The sequence below is a fragment of the Chiloscyllium plagiosum genome, chromosome 35 (genome assembly GCF_004010195.1).
Source record: "Chiloscyllium plagiosum isolate BGI_BamShark_2017 chromosome 35, ASM401019v2, whole genome shotgun sequence".
In the NCBI taxonomy this organism is placed as follows: Eukaryota; Metazoa; Chordata; class Chondrichthyes; order Orectolobiformes; family Hemiscylliidae; genus Chiloscyllium; species Chiloscyllium plagiosum.
Genome location: NC_057744.1, coordinates 215,222 through 232,308, shown reverse-complemented (window position 1 = coordinate 232,308; position 17,087 = coordinate 215,222). Strand labels below are relative to the sequence as shown.

General features: G+C 47.0%; 2 protein-coding genes across 4 annotated transcripts in view; one reads left to right on the top strand and one right to left on the bottom strand.

The window, feature by feature from the left end:
• Positions 1-3,521, bottom strand: part of LOC122540566 — a 35,039-nt gene extending 31,518 nt beyond the window's left edge. Inside the window, exon 1 of one of the 3 annotated variants that reach the window (XM_043676433.1) lies at positions 3,366-3,521. In XM_043676433.1, the coding sequence (XP_043532368.1) occupies positions 3,366-3,445 (80 nt within the window). In that variant the 5' untranslated portion in view covers positions 3,446-3,521. The remainder of the gene's footprint in view (positions 1-3,365) is intronic. The other 2 variants (XM_043676432.1, XM_043676435.1) reach the window with 2 other exon arrangements.
• Positions 3,522-10,050: 6,529 nt separating this feature from the next.
• Positions 10,051-17,087, top strand: part of LOC122540561 (transmembrane immune signaling adaptor TYROBP) — a 17,819-nt gene continuing 10,782 nt past the window's right edge. Inside the window, exons 1-3 of the mRNA XM_043676428.1 lie at positions 10,051-10,069; positions 10,728-10,792; positions 15,812-15,832. Coding sequence (XP_043532363.1) covers positions 10,738-10,792; positions 15,812-15,832 — 76 coding nt within the window. The 5' untranslated portion in view covers positions 10,051-10,069; positions 10,728-10,737. The remainder of the gene's footprint in view (positions 10,070-10,727; positions 10,793-15,811; positions 15,833-17,087) is intronic.

Below are 17,087 nucleotides of genomic sequence, written 5' to 3'. Positions count from 1 at the left end.
TCAAAAATGCCACTCCTCCTCCTCTCTTGCCTCCCTTTCTATCCTTTCTGTAGCATTTGTATCCTGGAACATTAAGCTGCCAGTCCTGCCCATCCCTGAGCTATGTTTCTGTAATTGCTATGATATCCCAGTCCCATGTTCCTAACCATGCCCTGAGTTCATCTGCCTTCCCTGTTAGGCCCCTTGCATTGAAATAAATGCAGTTTAATTTATTAGTCCTACCTTGTCCCTGCCTGTCCTGACTGTTTGACTCACTTCTGTTCTCAGCTGTACCCATCTCAGATCGATCTATTTACTCACTATCTCCCTGGGCCACACCCCACCCCACCCCCACCTTACTAGTTTAAATCCTCCCAAGCAGCTCTAGCAAATCCCCCTGCCAGTATATTAGTCCCCTTCCAATTTAGGTGCAATCCGTCCTTCTTGTACAGGTCACTTCTACCCCAAAAGAGATTCCAATGATCCAAAAATGGTGAATCCTTCTTCCATAAACCAGCTCCTCAGCCATGCCTTCATCTGCTCTATCCTCCTATTCCTGCCCTCACTAGCTCGTAGCACTGGGAGTAATCCAGATATTACTACTCTCGAGGACCTCCTTTTTAAATTTCTGCCTAGCTCTCTGTAATCTCCCTTCAGAATCTCAACCATTTCCCTTCCTATATCATTGGTTCCAATGTGGACAATGACCTCTTGCTGGTCCCTCTCCTCTGTGAGAACATTCTGCACCCTCTCTGAGACATCCTTGATCCTGGCACCAGGGAAACAACACACCATTCTGATTTTTCGCTGCTGGCCACAGAAACGTCTGTCTGTACCTCGGACTAGAGAATCCCCTAACACAATTGATCTCTTGGAACCCGACGTGGCTTGGAGAGGGTGGACGCTAGGAAAATGTTTCCATTAGGCGAGAAGACTAGGACCCATGGACACAGCCTTAGAATTAGAGGCGCTAAATGTCTTCAAGGCAGAAATTGATAAATTCTTGATGTCATAAGGAATTAAGGGCTACGGGGAGAATGCGGGTAAGTGGAGTTGAAATGCCCATCAGCCATGATTGAATGGCGGAGTGGACTCAATGGGCCGAATGGCCTTATTTCCGCTCCTATGTCTTATGGTCTTACGGACGTATCCCTCGTTGCATTAGAGCCAGTCTCAATACCAGAAACTTGGTTGTTTGTGCTACGTTCCCCTGAGAATCCATCACCCCCTACATTTTCCAAAACAGCTTACCTGTTTGAAATGGGTATATTCACAAAAGACTCCTGCCCTAGGTGCCGACCTCTCTCACCCTTCCTGAGTTAACCCATCTATGTGACTGTATCTGAGACTTTCCCCCCTTCCTATAACTGCCATCCATCACATGCTGTTGTTGTTGCAAATTCCTCATCGCTTCTATCTGTCTCTCCAACCGATCCACTCAATCTGATAAGATTTGCATCCAACAGCATTTATGGCAGATATAATCTGCAGTAACCCTTAAACTCTCTTTAAACTCCCACATCTGACAAGAAGCACATTTCACTGTACTAAAGGCCATTTTTGCTCCTTCACAATCTACAGACCCAGAAAATAACACCGTCTCATTCCTCTACAAACACTGCCCCAGGTTAAATTAATAGTCATGACTTATATTTTAAGTTTAATCAACAGATATATCTCCAAAAACATATAATCAAGAAAGAACCCACTCTACTCACTACTGCAGACTTTCTGTAGATCACATTTAAAACAATGATTAACTTATCTGATTCTGTGCTGTGAACTTCACCCAACAGTTCCTCCAAGATCAGTTGTGAATTTCACTATTTGTTAATTTTCCCAGATGCACTCCGATGTCCAGTGATCCATGAATTCAAACAGCAAAGGCAGTGTCAGTTTCTTTCTCTTTTTCTCTCTCTCTCTCTCTCTCCTGCACTGACCTCACCATGTGCTTCCTTTGCCTGCTCTTCTCCCTTTTAAAACTGCTGTTGTTTTGACTTTTTGTTTCCAAAGTTCGAAAACAATGCAACAGCATATAAAACAGTAATTGCTGCTCCTGGAATTCGAGGAAATCTCCTCTAGCACCTAAAATACCTCAAAAAAGGAGCAGCCTGTTACAGACAGAAATTTTTCCTGTCCTCCCTCTTGGATTACCCAGAAGCAACAGTTTAATGTGCCCTCTTCCTATGCAAGACGGAAGGGATAATGGATCCTGAATTCATCTAATCCACAGATGATGTCAGAGGCTTTCAACTGACATATGATTCAACTTCCTTGAGCTTTAGATTAAAGATAATCTCTGTTAGTTCCTCTGTTAGCGAGAGACAAAGACAGAGAGAGAGTTAGAGAGAGAGAGGGGGGAATGGGAACCCTGCAGGGAACTCATTGAATGGAAACTCTAAAAGGTGTTTGTAAGTTTAGAACTTTCTCCCTAACGACACCTTATGGGTCCACTGGGTCCACTTACAGCACGTGACTACAGCTCACTACCAGGGCAACTGGGACAAGTAACAATATTGGCCCAGGCAACATCTCAGGAAAGGATTTTTTAAAATTATAAACCTCAAATACAAGATCACAAACCTTAATTTCCAACATCATAAAGGATAGGCTGGAGCACCAAAATAACATTGGCTGAAAACTGTTATAGAATCTTCTCCCACAGTTTAACAGCAAGGTTTTCAAACATCTCCAGGAAGAGTCTGTATTCCCTCAGTTTCAGATCTGAATTATTGCTGTTTTTATCTGGGAATCCACAGTCTGAGGTAATATTCCTAAAATAATGAAAACTTGTCTTCATATAGCACTTGTCCCGTCCTGCAGGATAACCTAAAGTGATGTCCCAATGTGTTACAGTTTCTAAATTCTCAGTCCTCCTCCCCTGAAGGAATTGGCTTGGATTCTGTCTGACACTCACTCAAACAGCTATTGTTCCAATGCAGGACGACTCAACTGAGATCTGCAGGACATTCAACCGTGGGGGGAGATCACAGTCAACGTTAAAACCAGTGTGCACTTTCCAGTCGGGACCATTGGCTGCTCAGGAGCAGGAATCCCAGCTCAATTTACCCCAGCCCCTGTCAGGGGTTGGGGGTAATTGTTCTGCGATGTCACTGTCATTGTGATGGCATCAGCTAGTTAACTAGTTACCAGTAACCAGTTAACCAAGGTTAGCGGTCAATGGCAGTGTTAGGGAAATGCTTTGGTGACAGAGCAGGTGGGATGGGGTTTAGAGTTGAATTGGGATAAATGGGTATGTGGGAGTGGGAATGGGGAGGGAAGGGGATAGCGGGGGAAGTGCCAGTAAGTCCAGACATGAGGGGAATATAGGAATGCTCCTTGTGAACTTGTCAATGTAACAAAGAGGATTTTAGAACCATCCTTACCCACAGTCACACAGCTCACAAAGACATGAAAACACAGGGAATTCCAGCTTTTCCAGATGTTCCAAATCTTCCAGAGCCATTTTAAATCAAGAAGTTTGTTTTAAAATATTTCTCACAAACAATCAGAAATGGAGAGATCCTTTTCAGTGTGTTACAGAGGCAGCCTCCTCCTGTGTGTATTCGATCACACTATCCCCATGCTCGGGTTAGTGTACAGCTGTAACCATGGCACTCTGTAAGGTACAGATCTGCCCCAAGCTGAGCAATTATTTTCATATGAAACTGGAATCAGTACACACCCAAATCCTGGCTGAACAAGTGAGTAGGTGGAGTTTATTCAGTACTCGCCTGAGATAGGAGTTATTGTATACATTGTATTTACTGCTGCTCTGAGAAACACTGTTGGACTGGGGTGGACAAAGTTAAAAATCACACAACACCAGGTTATAGTCCAACAGGTTTAATTGGAAGTACAAGCTTTTGGAGCGCTGTTCCTTCGTCAGGTAGCTGTTGGGCATGATCATAGGAAACAGAATTTATAAGTGAAAGATCAAAGTGTCATTACAACTGATGCAGTGTATTAGACAAACCGAGATTGCTGTTAACATAGAACATAGAACAGTACAACACAGAGCAGGCCCTTCGGTCTTCAATGTTGTGCCAACCTTTTATCCTACTCTAAGATCAGACTAACCTATATACTCTTCATTGTACTATCATCCATGTGCCTATCCAAGAGTCGCTTAAATGTCTCTAATGTCTCTGACTCTATCACCACCACTGGCAGTGCACTTCACACACCCACCACTTTCTGTGTAAAGAACCTACCTCTGACATCTCCCCTAAACCTTCCTCTAATCACCATAAAATTATGCCCCCTCATGAGAGACATTTCCACTCTGGGAAAAAGTCTCTGGCTTTCCACTCTATCTATGCCTCTTATCATCTTCTATGAAATCACCTCTCATCCTTCTTCACTCCAATGAGAAAAGCTCAAGCTCCCTCAATCTTTCTTCATAAGACATGCCCTCCAGTCCAGGCACTATCCTGGTAAATCTCCTCTGCACTCTCTCTAAAGCTTCCACATCCTTCCAATAATGAGGTGACCAGAACTGAACACAACATTCCAAGTGTGGTCTAACCAGGGCTGCAGCATAACCTCGCGGCTCTTAAACTTAATCCATCTGCTAATGAAACTCAACATTCCATACACCTGAACAACCCTATCAACTTGGGTGGCAACTTTAAGAGATCTATGGACATGGACCCCAAGATCCCTCTGTTCCTCCACACTGCCAAGAATCCTGCCTTTAACCCTGTATTCTGCATTCAAATTCAACTTTCCAAAATGAATCACTTCACACTTTTCCAGGTTGAACTCCATCTGCCACGTACCAGCTCAGTTCTGCATCCTGTCAATGTCCCGTTGCAACCTACAATAGCCCTCCACACTATCTACCACTCCACCAACCTTTGTGTCATCCACAAACTTTACTAACTCACCCTTCCACTTCCTCATCCAGGTCATTTATAAAAATCACAAAGAGCAGACGTCCCAGAACAGATCCCTGCAGAACATCACTGGTCACCGAGCTCCAGGCTGAATACTTTCCATCTACCACCACCCTCTTGTTTTCTATGACCCAGCCAATTCTGTATCCAGACAGCCAGATTTCCCTGTATCCCATGGCTCCTTACTTTCCACATGAGCCTACCATGGGGAACCTTATCAAAAGCCTTGGTAAAATCCATGTACACCACATCTACTGCTCTACCTTCAATGTATTTTGTCACATCCACAAAGAATTCAGTTATGCTTGTGAGGCATGATCTGCCCCTCACAAAGCCATGCTAACTATCTCTAATCAAACTATGCTTCTCCACAAATCCTGTCTCTCAGGATCCTTTCCAATAATTTGCCCACCACCAACGTAAGACTGACTGGTCTGTAATTCCCAGGATTATCCCTATTCCCTTTCTCGAACTGCCACCCTCCAGTCATCTGGCAGTACTCCAGTGGACGGTGAGGACACAAAGATCATCACCAAAGGCGCGCAATCTCTTACCTCCTCACCCATCCCCCATCCAACTTCACAACACCCCCCTCCCAATCTCCTTTCTCTCCCACTCCCCACCACATGTCATCACCCTTCCGCCCTCCCCTAGCCCATCAGCCACCATGGGACCCCACTATCACCCCTGACCTTGAACTCTCTGAGGCCGAACGGTCTGTCCTCAGGAAAAGGCTCACATTTGTTTTCTTCCAGCCCCACGTCAATGAATTCTGGATCTGTCGCCACGTGAAGCTCTTCCGCTGCCTCCACCTCTGTGCCTTGTTCTTTGACAGAAACTCCCAACCTCCCTCCGATGACCCCTTCTCCCACCTCCAACCTTCCTCCTCCACCTGGTCACCCCCTGAAGGCCTTATACTTGCTCTAGACCCCTTCATTGCTGACTGCTGATCTAACATCAGCCACCTCAATTTCTCCACACCCCCTCACCCACTCCAACCTCCTCCCCTCTGAATGTGCAGTGCTCCCTCCCTGTGCAACAACCCCTGGTTGACCGTCAAACCCGCTGACAAAGGCGGGATGGTCGTAGTCTGGAGAATGGACCTCTATGTCACAGAGGCCGAACGACAACTCTCCGACACCTCGTCCTACCTCTCCCTTGCCCATGACCCCACCACGACCCATCAGGCCAAAATCTCCCGCACTGTCTGTGCCCTCATTGTCTCCGGTGATCTCCCTTCCTCAGCCTCCAAACTCATAGTCCCCCAGCCCCGCTCTCCCTCAGTTCTACCTACTCCCAGGATCCACAAGCCCAACTACTCTGGCCGACCCATCGTCTCGGCATGCTCTTGCCCCACCAAACTCACCTCGTCCTACCTCAACTCCATCCTCTCCTCCTTCCCACCTACACCCGCCACACCGAACATATCGTCCACCTCTGCAGCATCTTCCACTTCCCCGGCCCCCAGCACTTTATCTTCACTACAGATGTGCAGTCCCTATACACGTCCATACCCCACAAGGATGGCCTCCAGACTCTCCCCTTCTTCCTCTCCAACAGACCCATTCAGTCCCCCTCCACCAATACCTTCCTCTGCCTCGCTGAACAGGTCCTCACCCTCAACTTTCCCTTTAACTCCTCCCAAACCCTCCATATCCAGGGAGTGGCCATGGGCACCCGGATGGGCCTTAGCTACACCTGCCTCTTTGTTGGTTATATTGAACAGTCCCTCTTCAGTACCTACACAGGCACTATGCCCCAGCTCTTCCGCCATTACATCGATGACTGCACCGGTGCAGTGTCCTACACCCAGGCTGAACTGGAACAGTTCATCAACTTCACCCACAACTTCCACCCCGCCCTCAAATTCACTTGTTTCATTTCGGACACCTCCCTCCCCTTTCCCATTTCTCCATTTCCAGCTCCAGTGACAGTGTCCAGAAGGACATTTACTACAAACCCACAGACTCATAATTACCTAGACTACACCTCCTCCCACCCAGTATCCTGCAAGAACTCCATCCCATTCTCCCAATTCCTCCATCTCCGCAGCATCTGCTCAGATGAGGAGACCTTCCATTCCCAAGCATCCCAGATGTCCACCTATTTCACCAACATGCTTTTCCTCCCTCTGTCATCCAGACAGCCCTCCACTGCACCACCTCCACTCCTCATTCCACTGCTCTAAACTCCCCCGCAAAACGCAACAAAGACAGAGTCCCCCCCTGTCCTCACCCACAACCCCACCAGTCTCCACATCCAACACATCATCCTTACACACTTTCTCCAACTCTGCAACCACCAAGAACATCTTCCCCTCCCCACCCCTCCCTGCCTTCCTCAAGGACCATTCCCTTCGACAGTCCTTTGTTTGTGCCACTCTCCCCACCGACCCAGCTGACCTCCCAGCTACCTTCCCCTGCATCTGGAAAAGATGCAAAATCAGCTGGTACCCCACTCCCCTCACTTCCATCCAGGGCCCCAAACAGTCCTTCCAGGTGACGCAGAGGCTCACCTGCCTCTCCTCCAACCTAGTTTACTGCATCAGTGCTCCCAGTGTGGTCTTCTCTACATCGGGGAGACCGAACGTTAACTTAGGGAACGGCTCACCGAGCATCTCAGCAGGGTCCATGGGGGCTCACCAGACCTTCCAGTCACTGCCCAATTTAATTCCCCTTACTATTCCCTTTCTGACATGACCATTCTTGGCCTCCTCCATTGCCACAACGAACCACAGCGCAAGTTGAAGGGATAACGCCTCATCTTCCGCCTGGGCAGCCCAGACGACTCAGCGTTGAGTTCTCCAATTTCAAATAACCTCCCTTCCCATCCCTCAACTCTCTTCCCAGCCCAACCCCCTCCCTTCCATTCCTCCCTGGCACCAACTGCATTCATTCCTCCCATTGACCAACCAGGTCGTACCTTCTACCCGTCTCCACCTATCGCCACTTCACTGACCTGACCCCACCACCCCCTTTATCTGCAGCTCCGCCCCACACCCACCCCCAGTCTGAAAGAAGGGTTACACCCAAAATATTGGCTTCTGCACCTCCTGATGCTGCTGCCTTGCTGTGATCTCCCACCCTCCTGCCTGTCTGTTTTAGTGAATGGCAGCTGGTGACAAGTGTGATACTGGAAGAATCAGTGCCAGGATCCCAGCTATTCACAACGTGTTAATGATTTGGATGAGGGAATGAAATGTAATATCTCCAAATTTTCAAATGACACAAAGCAGCGTGGAGGGTGAGCTGTGAGGAGACGCAGAGATACATCAGGGTGAATTGGACAGGCTGAGTGAGTGGGCAAATGCATGACAGATGGACTATAATATAGATAAACGTGATAAAGGCAAATTATTATTTGAATGGCTGTAAATTGAAAGATGGGAATGTGCGATGAGACTGGGGTGTCCTCATGTACTAGTTACTAAAAGGGGATGGGCGCAGTGGGCAGCAAAGAAAGCAAACTGTACATTAGCCTTCCTAACAAGAGCAATGGGAATACCTTGCTGCAATTATATAAGGCATTTGCGAGGTCACACCTGGAATATTGTGTGTGGCTTTGGTATCCATTTCTGAGGAAAGCTGTTGGTGATAGAGAGAGGGCAGCAAAGTTTTATCAAATTAATTCCTGAGAGGGGAAAGATATAAAAGGGACCTAAGGGGCAATGTTTTTATGCACAGGGTGGTATGTGTATGGAATGAGCTGCCAGAGGAAGTGGTGGAGGCTGGTACAATTACAACATTTAAGAGGCATTTGGATGGGTATATGAATAGGAAGGGTTTGGAGGGATATGGGCCGGGTGCTGGCAGGTGGGTTTAGATTGGGTTGGGATATCTGGTCGGCGTGGACGGGTTGGACTGAAGGGTCAGTTTCCATGCTGTACATCTCTATGACTCTGTGACTGACATATGAGAGACCCTGCAACCGCACAGAATTAATGTGGATTCCACTAGTTTCCTCATTTCCCCTCGCCCCCACCTTATCCCAGTCCCAAGCCTCCAACTCAGCCCCACCCACTTGACCTGTCCATCACCCTTCCCATCTATCCACTCCACCCTCCCTCCGACCTATCACCTTCACCCCCACCTTCATCCACCTATCGTGTTCTCAGCTACCTTCCCCCCAACCCCAGCCCTCTCCCATTTATCTCTCAGCCCCCCCCCCCAGCCCACAAACCTCATTCCTGACGAAGGGCTTATGCCCGAAACGTCGATTCTCCTGCTCTTCGGATGCTGCCTGACCTGCTGGGCTTTTCCAGCTCCACACTCTCCACTCTGATCTCCAGTCCTCACTTTCTCCATATGAGAGAGATTGAGTCGGTTAGGATTGTGTTCAGTGGAGTTTAGAAGGATGAGGAGTGTCTCCTAGAAACCTATAAAATTCAAACAGACCAGGCAGGGTACAACCAAAAAGAGAAACTGCTGGAGAGTCCCAGCAGATCCGGCAGTATATACGGGGAGGGTAACAGGGTTAAGGACTTTTACTCAGATCTCAAATATCCACACTGGATTTATCCTCTTGAAACAAAAGGCAGAGAGTCTTTTGGATTGCTGTGGAGGAAGTGAACCCACATGCAGGGCAGACCAATCCTGGGCCACAAATAGGAGAGTCTCTAACAAATCCAGTCAGGAATTAAAGAGAAACCTCTTCACCCAGAGACCCCCACACGGAGAGGCCCAGGTGAACAATGAGGAAAGAGTAACTGAGGGGCAGAGTGTACAAATGAGGGAAGCAGGAATACAAGCAGAGGTGAGATAAAGTGGGAGGGTGTGTGGGGTGAAGTCACATGTGGAGTGGAAAGCCCAGTACCATGCTGAGGGCCCAAATGGCCTGACTCTATAACCAGTTACAGTACTTGCAAAATGCTGTCACTGTTGTAAGTGAATGAGTCAATGCTGATGTAACACGTGAGTACAGTTTCATTTCACTGACTGTTGGATTATTCTGTGGAAATAAGCGGGAATGAAAGAAGTGGGTGACACTGCAGTTCCAGCCCTGATCGGTAGGAGGCCCCAGAGGCTGTGTTTTTGCTGTTTGAATGTTAAACTGTCAACACTCCCCAAGGAACTATGTTAAAAAGGTGCAGCATTTTAAACCTCATTCAACAGGACAATGTCCTCTCTAACCCATGCTGGGGGCTTCATGTTGTAAATCCAGCAGCTCCCAGTCATTGTCCACCACAGGCTGCGGTCCGTGTTTAATAATCCAGTGATCAATGAGTTAGGGGAAAATATAAAGTGATAGGGTAGGGGAATGGCTCTGGGTGGGTTAATCTGTGGAGGGTCAGCGTGGAGTTGTTGGGCCGAAGGGTCTGTTTCCACACTGTAGGGATTCTATACTAAAATAAAGCAAGGAACTGCGGATGCTAGAAATCTGAATCAAACACAAAAATAGCTGGAGAAACTCAGCAGGTCCAGCAGCATCTGCGGGAAGAAAGCAGAGTTAATGTTTATGAGAATGAAGAGGGGGTCACTGCTCCTCTGCACGATGCTGCCAGACCTGCAGAGTTTCTCCAGCTATTTCTGTTTTTTGTTGGTAAGACTTTATACTTTATTTCAACTCCTTGGAGATTAAAAATGTAGTTTGTGGGGGTTAAACCGAGCCCTGTAGCTGCAGAGAAACAACCTGCGGCTCTGAGCGGGGCCGTGACGTTGGGTGGAGATGAGAATCATCGTAACCGCTTTTTCCTGTTTCTCTGTCTCGGAGCTCTTTCTGAACCCAGCGGAAAAATCGCGTCAGTCTGTTTTTTTTTAACCAAAATTCACCTGCCTTCCTCAATTGAAGATAGTCTCAGCTTTTGAAAAATAAAATAAACTAACATTTTTTATTTGAAATCTCCCCCAAAAGGGTCCCGAAGATGAAGTGTCACATTCTCCTGATAACGGTCACAGCTTTGGCTCTGCACTTGTTCGGTGAGTCAAATATCTCTCAGCGATGGCTTTTACATTCTTTCGTTAAAATGTGCCAAATTGCGCCGTTTCTTTAGTTATTGGCTTCAGTACAGTAGCGATAACGCTGAGGAAAATAACACCCGAAAAGTTACAATTTTTAATGATTTAGCAAAATACGTCGGAGTCCATTCTGCCCTGAAAATTTGTGTTTTAAAAAAATATATAAATAAATTCCGAATGGGATTAAAGAAACCCTTCCAAATACGGCCACTTTGTAGAAACTAACCCCAGGCGCTGCAGGGTTTGCAAAGTCCCGCATTTGTATCTCTAACATTTTATTTGATGAACGGGGATAAACATTTTCTACAAAGAATGCCTGGAGTTTGAGACTGGGGTTAGATCCCGGGTGTTGGACTCCGGAATATTCGGCGGCCTGGGATTTAACATTCGGGACAATTTCAATCCAAGGGAAATGACGGTTCTCAACAAATGAAACGATTTGCTGGAAATCTAATCCTTGCCGGGCATTAATGCTGGAAATTCAGCAGCTCCCAGTTACTGTCCAACCCAGACACGTTCAATAATAATATTTTATACTAAATTAAAGCAAGGACTTGATTAAAGTCTGCATGAAATTCTGAAAATGATAAATCCATCACTTTCCAAATTGGAAAAGGGGTTAAAGTTGTTCCCAACAGTTTTACAGTTAGCGAGTTTTGAGAAGGTTACTGGCCCAGGTTGAGGTTCTGGATGTTGGTTACATCTAGCGCTTTAAAGTTTAAATAATATAAAAGAACAGGAATTGAAATCCTTCTCAAGTTTTCAGGAGTTTCACTTCAGGGACTGCGCCAGCTCGGCCCCAAACCCCTAACCCTTTCCCCGCGCACGCGCCCCACGCCGCCCCACCGCGCGCACTGCGGCTCCGGCCGCGCCCCCGAGCCTGTGCGCGCTCCTGAAGCCGGCCGGCCGCCCGCCCGGTGCCCGCCCGCCCGGTGCCCGCCCACACACCAGGCGGAGGTGGAACTGAAGATGTTTCTGCAAAGGGGGAAATTGAAACTGCTGTCGGGATGTCACTGACACCGGGCTAAGCACCACCCCCCCTCCCCCCACCATCACCATCCCCACTACCCTCACCCTCAGCCCCTACCCCCACCCCACTCCCCAGTGCCCAGTCCTGATGCAGTACCCTGACTGAGCCCATTGCTCCTGCAATCCCATTTCCCACACAATCCCACTCCATCTCCTGTTCACTTGGGCCAGTGGGATGTGGGGCGTCTGTGGAATCTGGAGTAAAATTGAACAATTTTTGTCAGCCTGAGGGAGAAGGAAAGGGTTTTGGGTCTTACCAGTTTGTGGTAATTTGAAAACTGGAAGTTATAAAGGCTGAAAGGGGAGCGGGTAGAGAGGGTATGATAGCCCAGGCTAAAGAACAGGCTCCATGGGCATCCTTGGGGGGCTGGGGCAAGAGACGGCCGGAGGGAAGGCTTGAAGTCTCCATCTTCCTCCTCCCTGCCAGCTTCCAGCTGAATTCAGGTTCTAACAGATTCAACTGGACAATGTCACGTGGAAACAATTGACATTTTCCAGATAGTGACGTGTGGATTTTTTTCCATGTGGAATCTGGGATTGGGTGCCACCAACTCTCAACAAAAAAGTGATTCCATAAAAAATATTTAAGCTTATCACTAGTCAAAGGAGGAATGTGGGGATATTGAAAAGGTACAGCTAACATTCGATTGTACATTCTTGTTTTCCACAGCACATTGTTATTGACTCAGTGAAGGAGACGGTTTGGGGCTTGGGGAAGGTTTTGCAGGTGCCCAGTTGCATCCCAATGGGATCTGAGAGCGATGAGGATGTATTTGGGGACTCTGTGGTTAAGAGGCGGCCCTCAGTGAATGGGAGTGAAGCTGAGAGGCAGCACGATGGAGATTGGACCGAAGCTGTTACAAAGATTCAGGTCCCCACCTTCACAGAGAGGACAGGTCCTCAGCATCAGCTTGCCAGCACAGCTGATCCCCTCGATTACTTCACTTTACTCTGGCCTGACAGTGTGTTTGATACCATCGCCCAGGAGACCAACCGTTACGCTGTTCAATGCCAGGCCCGAGATGGCAAACAGGATTCCTCCTGGATTCCCACTGATTCCCGTGAAATCAAAGCTTTCCTGGCTATCAACATAATGATGGGCATCAAGCAGCTGCCTCGCATCTCCTTGTACTGGAGCCAGGACACTGCCCTGCGCTGCCCCTGGATTTCCTCGGCTATGTCCAGGGATAGGTTTTGGAAAGTGAACCGATATCTGCATTTGCGAGACAACATGGGGGCACTCGAGAAATCCCACCCCGACCACGACCCGATATTCAAAGTGCGAACTCTGATGGAGACAGTGCGCAGCCACTTTGGTCAAAGTTACCTGCCGAGCCGTGAGCTCAGTGCGGACGAGGGGATGGTCGCTTACAAAGGGAGGCTGTATTTCAAACAGTATTCTCCTGCCAAACCGACAAAGTGGGGCCTGAAAGTCTGGATGTTGTGTGAGGCAGCAAGTGGTTACTGCCTGAACTTTGACATCTACACTGGACGGCGGCGGGTGGCATCAGGGCACAGCCTAGGCTATGACGTGGTGACTGAGCTGTGCCAACCGTACCTTCACCGCAATCACCACATTTACTTTGATCGGTTTTTCAGCAGCCCTGCCCTCCTGCAATATCTACAGCTCCATGACACGAGAGCATGTTCCACCATTCACCTGAACCGCAAAGGACTACCCTCAGTGGCCAGGAAAATCCAACTAACCAAACAGGGAGCTACCTGCTTCTTTCAGAAAGGCTCTCTATTATTAACCATTTGGAAAGACAAAAGACAAGTAGCAACACTCTCAACAAATCAAAGTGCCACAATGGTTGAGTCTGGTGGGACAGTCAAACCTCAAGCTGTAGTTGAGTACAATAAATATATGGGAGGTGTTGACCTTTCTGATCAAATGAGAAGCTACTACCCGGTGGGCCGTCCTTCGAAAAAATGGTGGAGGTGTGTTTTGTGGTATTTAATGAACATCAGCATCGTGAATGCTTGGCTGATTTTCAAAAGGTCATCTCATGACCCTCCGCTTCCAAGTCGCTATGATCACCTCAACTTCAGAACAAGCCTTGCCAAATTGTTGCGAGGTGATTATTCAGCAGGAGCCAGTAGGAAAGGCAGATTGTCATCATCGTCAGGCACCAGATACCCAGTGACCTTCTGTAATCCGAGTGTACACAATCTGGTGAAAATTCAGGGCCGTAAGAAAGTGTGCCGTCAGTGTTCGAAGCACAAACGCAAGACTGCGTCCGGGAGATCGGTGGAAACATCATTTCAGTGTGAATTCTGTGAAACTCCACTCTGCAGGGTCAGCTGTTTCAGCAACTACCATCAGTCTCTGCCTTAACAAACTCCAGAATCCTAGATCCAAAGTCGAGTCATATAAGACTGTTTCTCTCACGGATGATCCCAGATCCACTGAGTTTCTCCAGCACTTCCTAATTTCTGATTTCAAGTATTAGCAGGATTTTGCATTTATCCAGGATTGAACTGGATTCTCTAGAAATTCCAAATGAATTTCCTGGATTATGTTGGGGTTTAAGAATTGGTTTTCTTCAAATATTTTCATCTAAAATTTAGCTAAACAAATTGTATTGAAAAGTCAGTTTGATTGGTTCGTGCGATTGGAGGTGAGAAGCCCTCCAGGGTTTTGCTCAATTGTAGATGGTAACTGCAGCAACTTGCAGTCATTTCCCCTGAGAAACATTCAGCCCTTTGTCACTGTCTCCGACAGGGTGACCTGTTCTTTGTTTGCAAAGGTATTTGAATTTCTAGCAGGCGGTCTGTGCCATTTCCTAATGGTTGTGTCTTGTTGTGACTCTGTTGTGGTGTATATGTGCTCAGATTAAGCTTTGTTCAGCCATTCCTTTTCAATGCTGTACCCACGTGGGGGAAGTGACGCTCAGTAATTGTTAGTGGGTCATGTCTGTAGATGGGTGGATGCTGTAAACCACTGACCTTTGAGAATGGTTGTGTTTGATATGTATTAATTGTAATTGTCTTTAACGAAATGGAGATAATATTTACAGCAGTTGTATTTTCTGCCTGTGCTTTATTTTTGGTTTGGGGAAGGAATAGTGTTGTGTTGGCCATGGTTACTGGTGTATTTTTAACAAGACAAGAACAGACAGCAGATAATCTACAGTGACTGAAGTAGAGGCCCTTTTTGAGTTTGTTCTTCAGACCATTGCATCTGCTCACTCAATGACTACTGGATTGCAGAGGATTTAAAATTAATTCATCACTGAATTCTGCATGCTCCATAACGTGCATTTTGTTGTCAGTTGTATTACTGGGGTGTCTCTTTGTGAATAAACCTTTCATTGTTTTGCTGCCAGATTCACACAATGCAATAATGACATTGGATGGATAAATACTGGAAGATGATCTAATTGATAATGAACAACAAAAATGACCAAGACTTCTAGCAGAGCGTCTAATAAACTTGTATCAAACCTAAAGTGCCAGCTTCTAAAACATTGTCTAATAAAAAATGTGATTAGTTTATCACAATTGCTTTTAATGTTTTTTTAACCACTAATATTTCAGCCCAGGTGATGATTTAGTCTTTAGTGGAGAGTTTTTTTTAACTCCAACATGATCCTTTGCTTCTTTCCTCAACCTCAGCCCAACCTCATGGAGCTTTACCGCAGAATGGTGCAGTTTATAAAGACTTCTTAACGTTCACTTTAACATTGCTGAGTAAGAAGTAAAAAGGCAGGGAAAGCAGCAGTTTTGGTTGTGAGAACCTTACCAAGGAGCTGTCACATTGGGCAGAAGGTGTGGGAATTGGCTCCTGCTGAGATTCTGTGAAAGCTGTAATCTCTCCTGACTTTATCATTCCATCAGCGCGTCTATAAACAGTCATCAGAGGTCACTTACTTTTTTAAAATTTAAACCTCAACTAAAAGCATTTGCAAATCTAATGCCTGATTTTCTTGTTTTTTCTTTTTAATCCAGGGGTTTCTCAAGGATCACTTGGTAAGCAACCTTTCGCTATTTTTGCTATTTTTATTTTGTGTCAGGATTTGAAAAGTTGATGAAATGTGAAATCTGAAGGTTTGGATATAGATGAGGAAGTCTGGTCATTAACTATTGTTTAATTTTGCTGTACTTTGCCTGTCCATCACTGAACCGCCACCTCTACCACCCCCCCCCACCCCCACCACCCACCCCGCCCCGGTCAGCCACACACGTGTCCCATACATGAATATTTTTTTAAAAAGCTGAGTTTAAATTCCCCCCAACCTCCCTGGACATTTGAATTTCCTTTTGAAAATTCTAGGATGTAAAGGTGGTTATGAGTTAGTCTGAGTAATGCAGGCAGGGCCCAGGGATTTGGGGAAGCAGTGGGACATTAACGATAACGTCAGCAGCTTCGCTGGTTATTCCATCATCACCTCTGTAGGTTTCATGAAATAAATTCTCAATGTGTCCTGACTCAAAACCAAAAAAAAGGACCTGTGTGCCAGATTGGTAAGGTAAGGAGTTTTTTTTATTCCTTATTTTTTCAACAGTCTGTTTGGGAATTTAGAATATTGGGAATGGAGGTGAGAGCAGTTGAATGTTCCTCCTGCAGAATGTGGGAGGTAAGGGTCACCACTAGTGTCCCTGCTGACTACATCTGTGGGAAGTGCACCCAACTCCGGCTCCTCGAAAACCCCATTAGGGAACTGGAGCTGGAGTTGGGTGCACTTCCCACTTATTGAGAGGAGTTACATGGAGGTCGTCACTCCTCAGGTACAAGAAAAAGGCAAATGGGTTACAGTCAGGGGACGGAAAGGGAACCGGCAGGCAGTGCAGGGATCCCCTGGGGCCGTTCCCCTCAACAATAAGTATACCGTTTTGGATACTGTTGGGGGGGACGACTTACCAGGGGAAAGCAATGGGGCACAGAGCTCTGGCACAGAGTCTGTCCCTGCCTCTCAGAAGGGAAGGGGGAAGAGGAGCAGAGCAGTAGTCATTGGGGACTCCATATTTTGGGGGACAGATAGGAGGTTCTGTGGGAAAGAGAGCCACTCACGGTTGGTGTGTTGCCTCTCAGGTGCCTGGGTCGTGATGTCTCTGATCGTGTTTTCGGGATCCTCAACGGGAGGGGGAGTAGCCCCAAGTTGAGGTCCACACAGGCACCAACAACATAGGTAGGAAGAGAGATGGGGATTCAAGGCAGAAATTCAGGGAGCTAAGATGGAAGCTTAGAGCTAGGACGAACAGAGTTGCTATCTCTGGTTTGTTG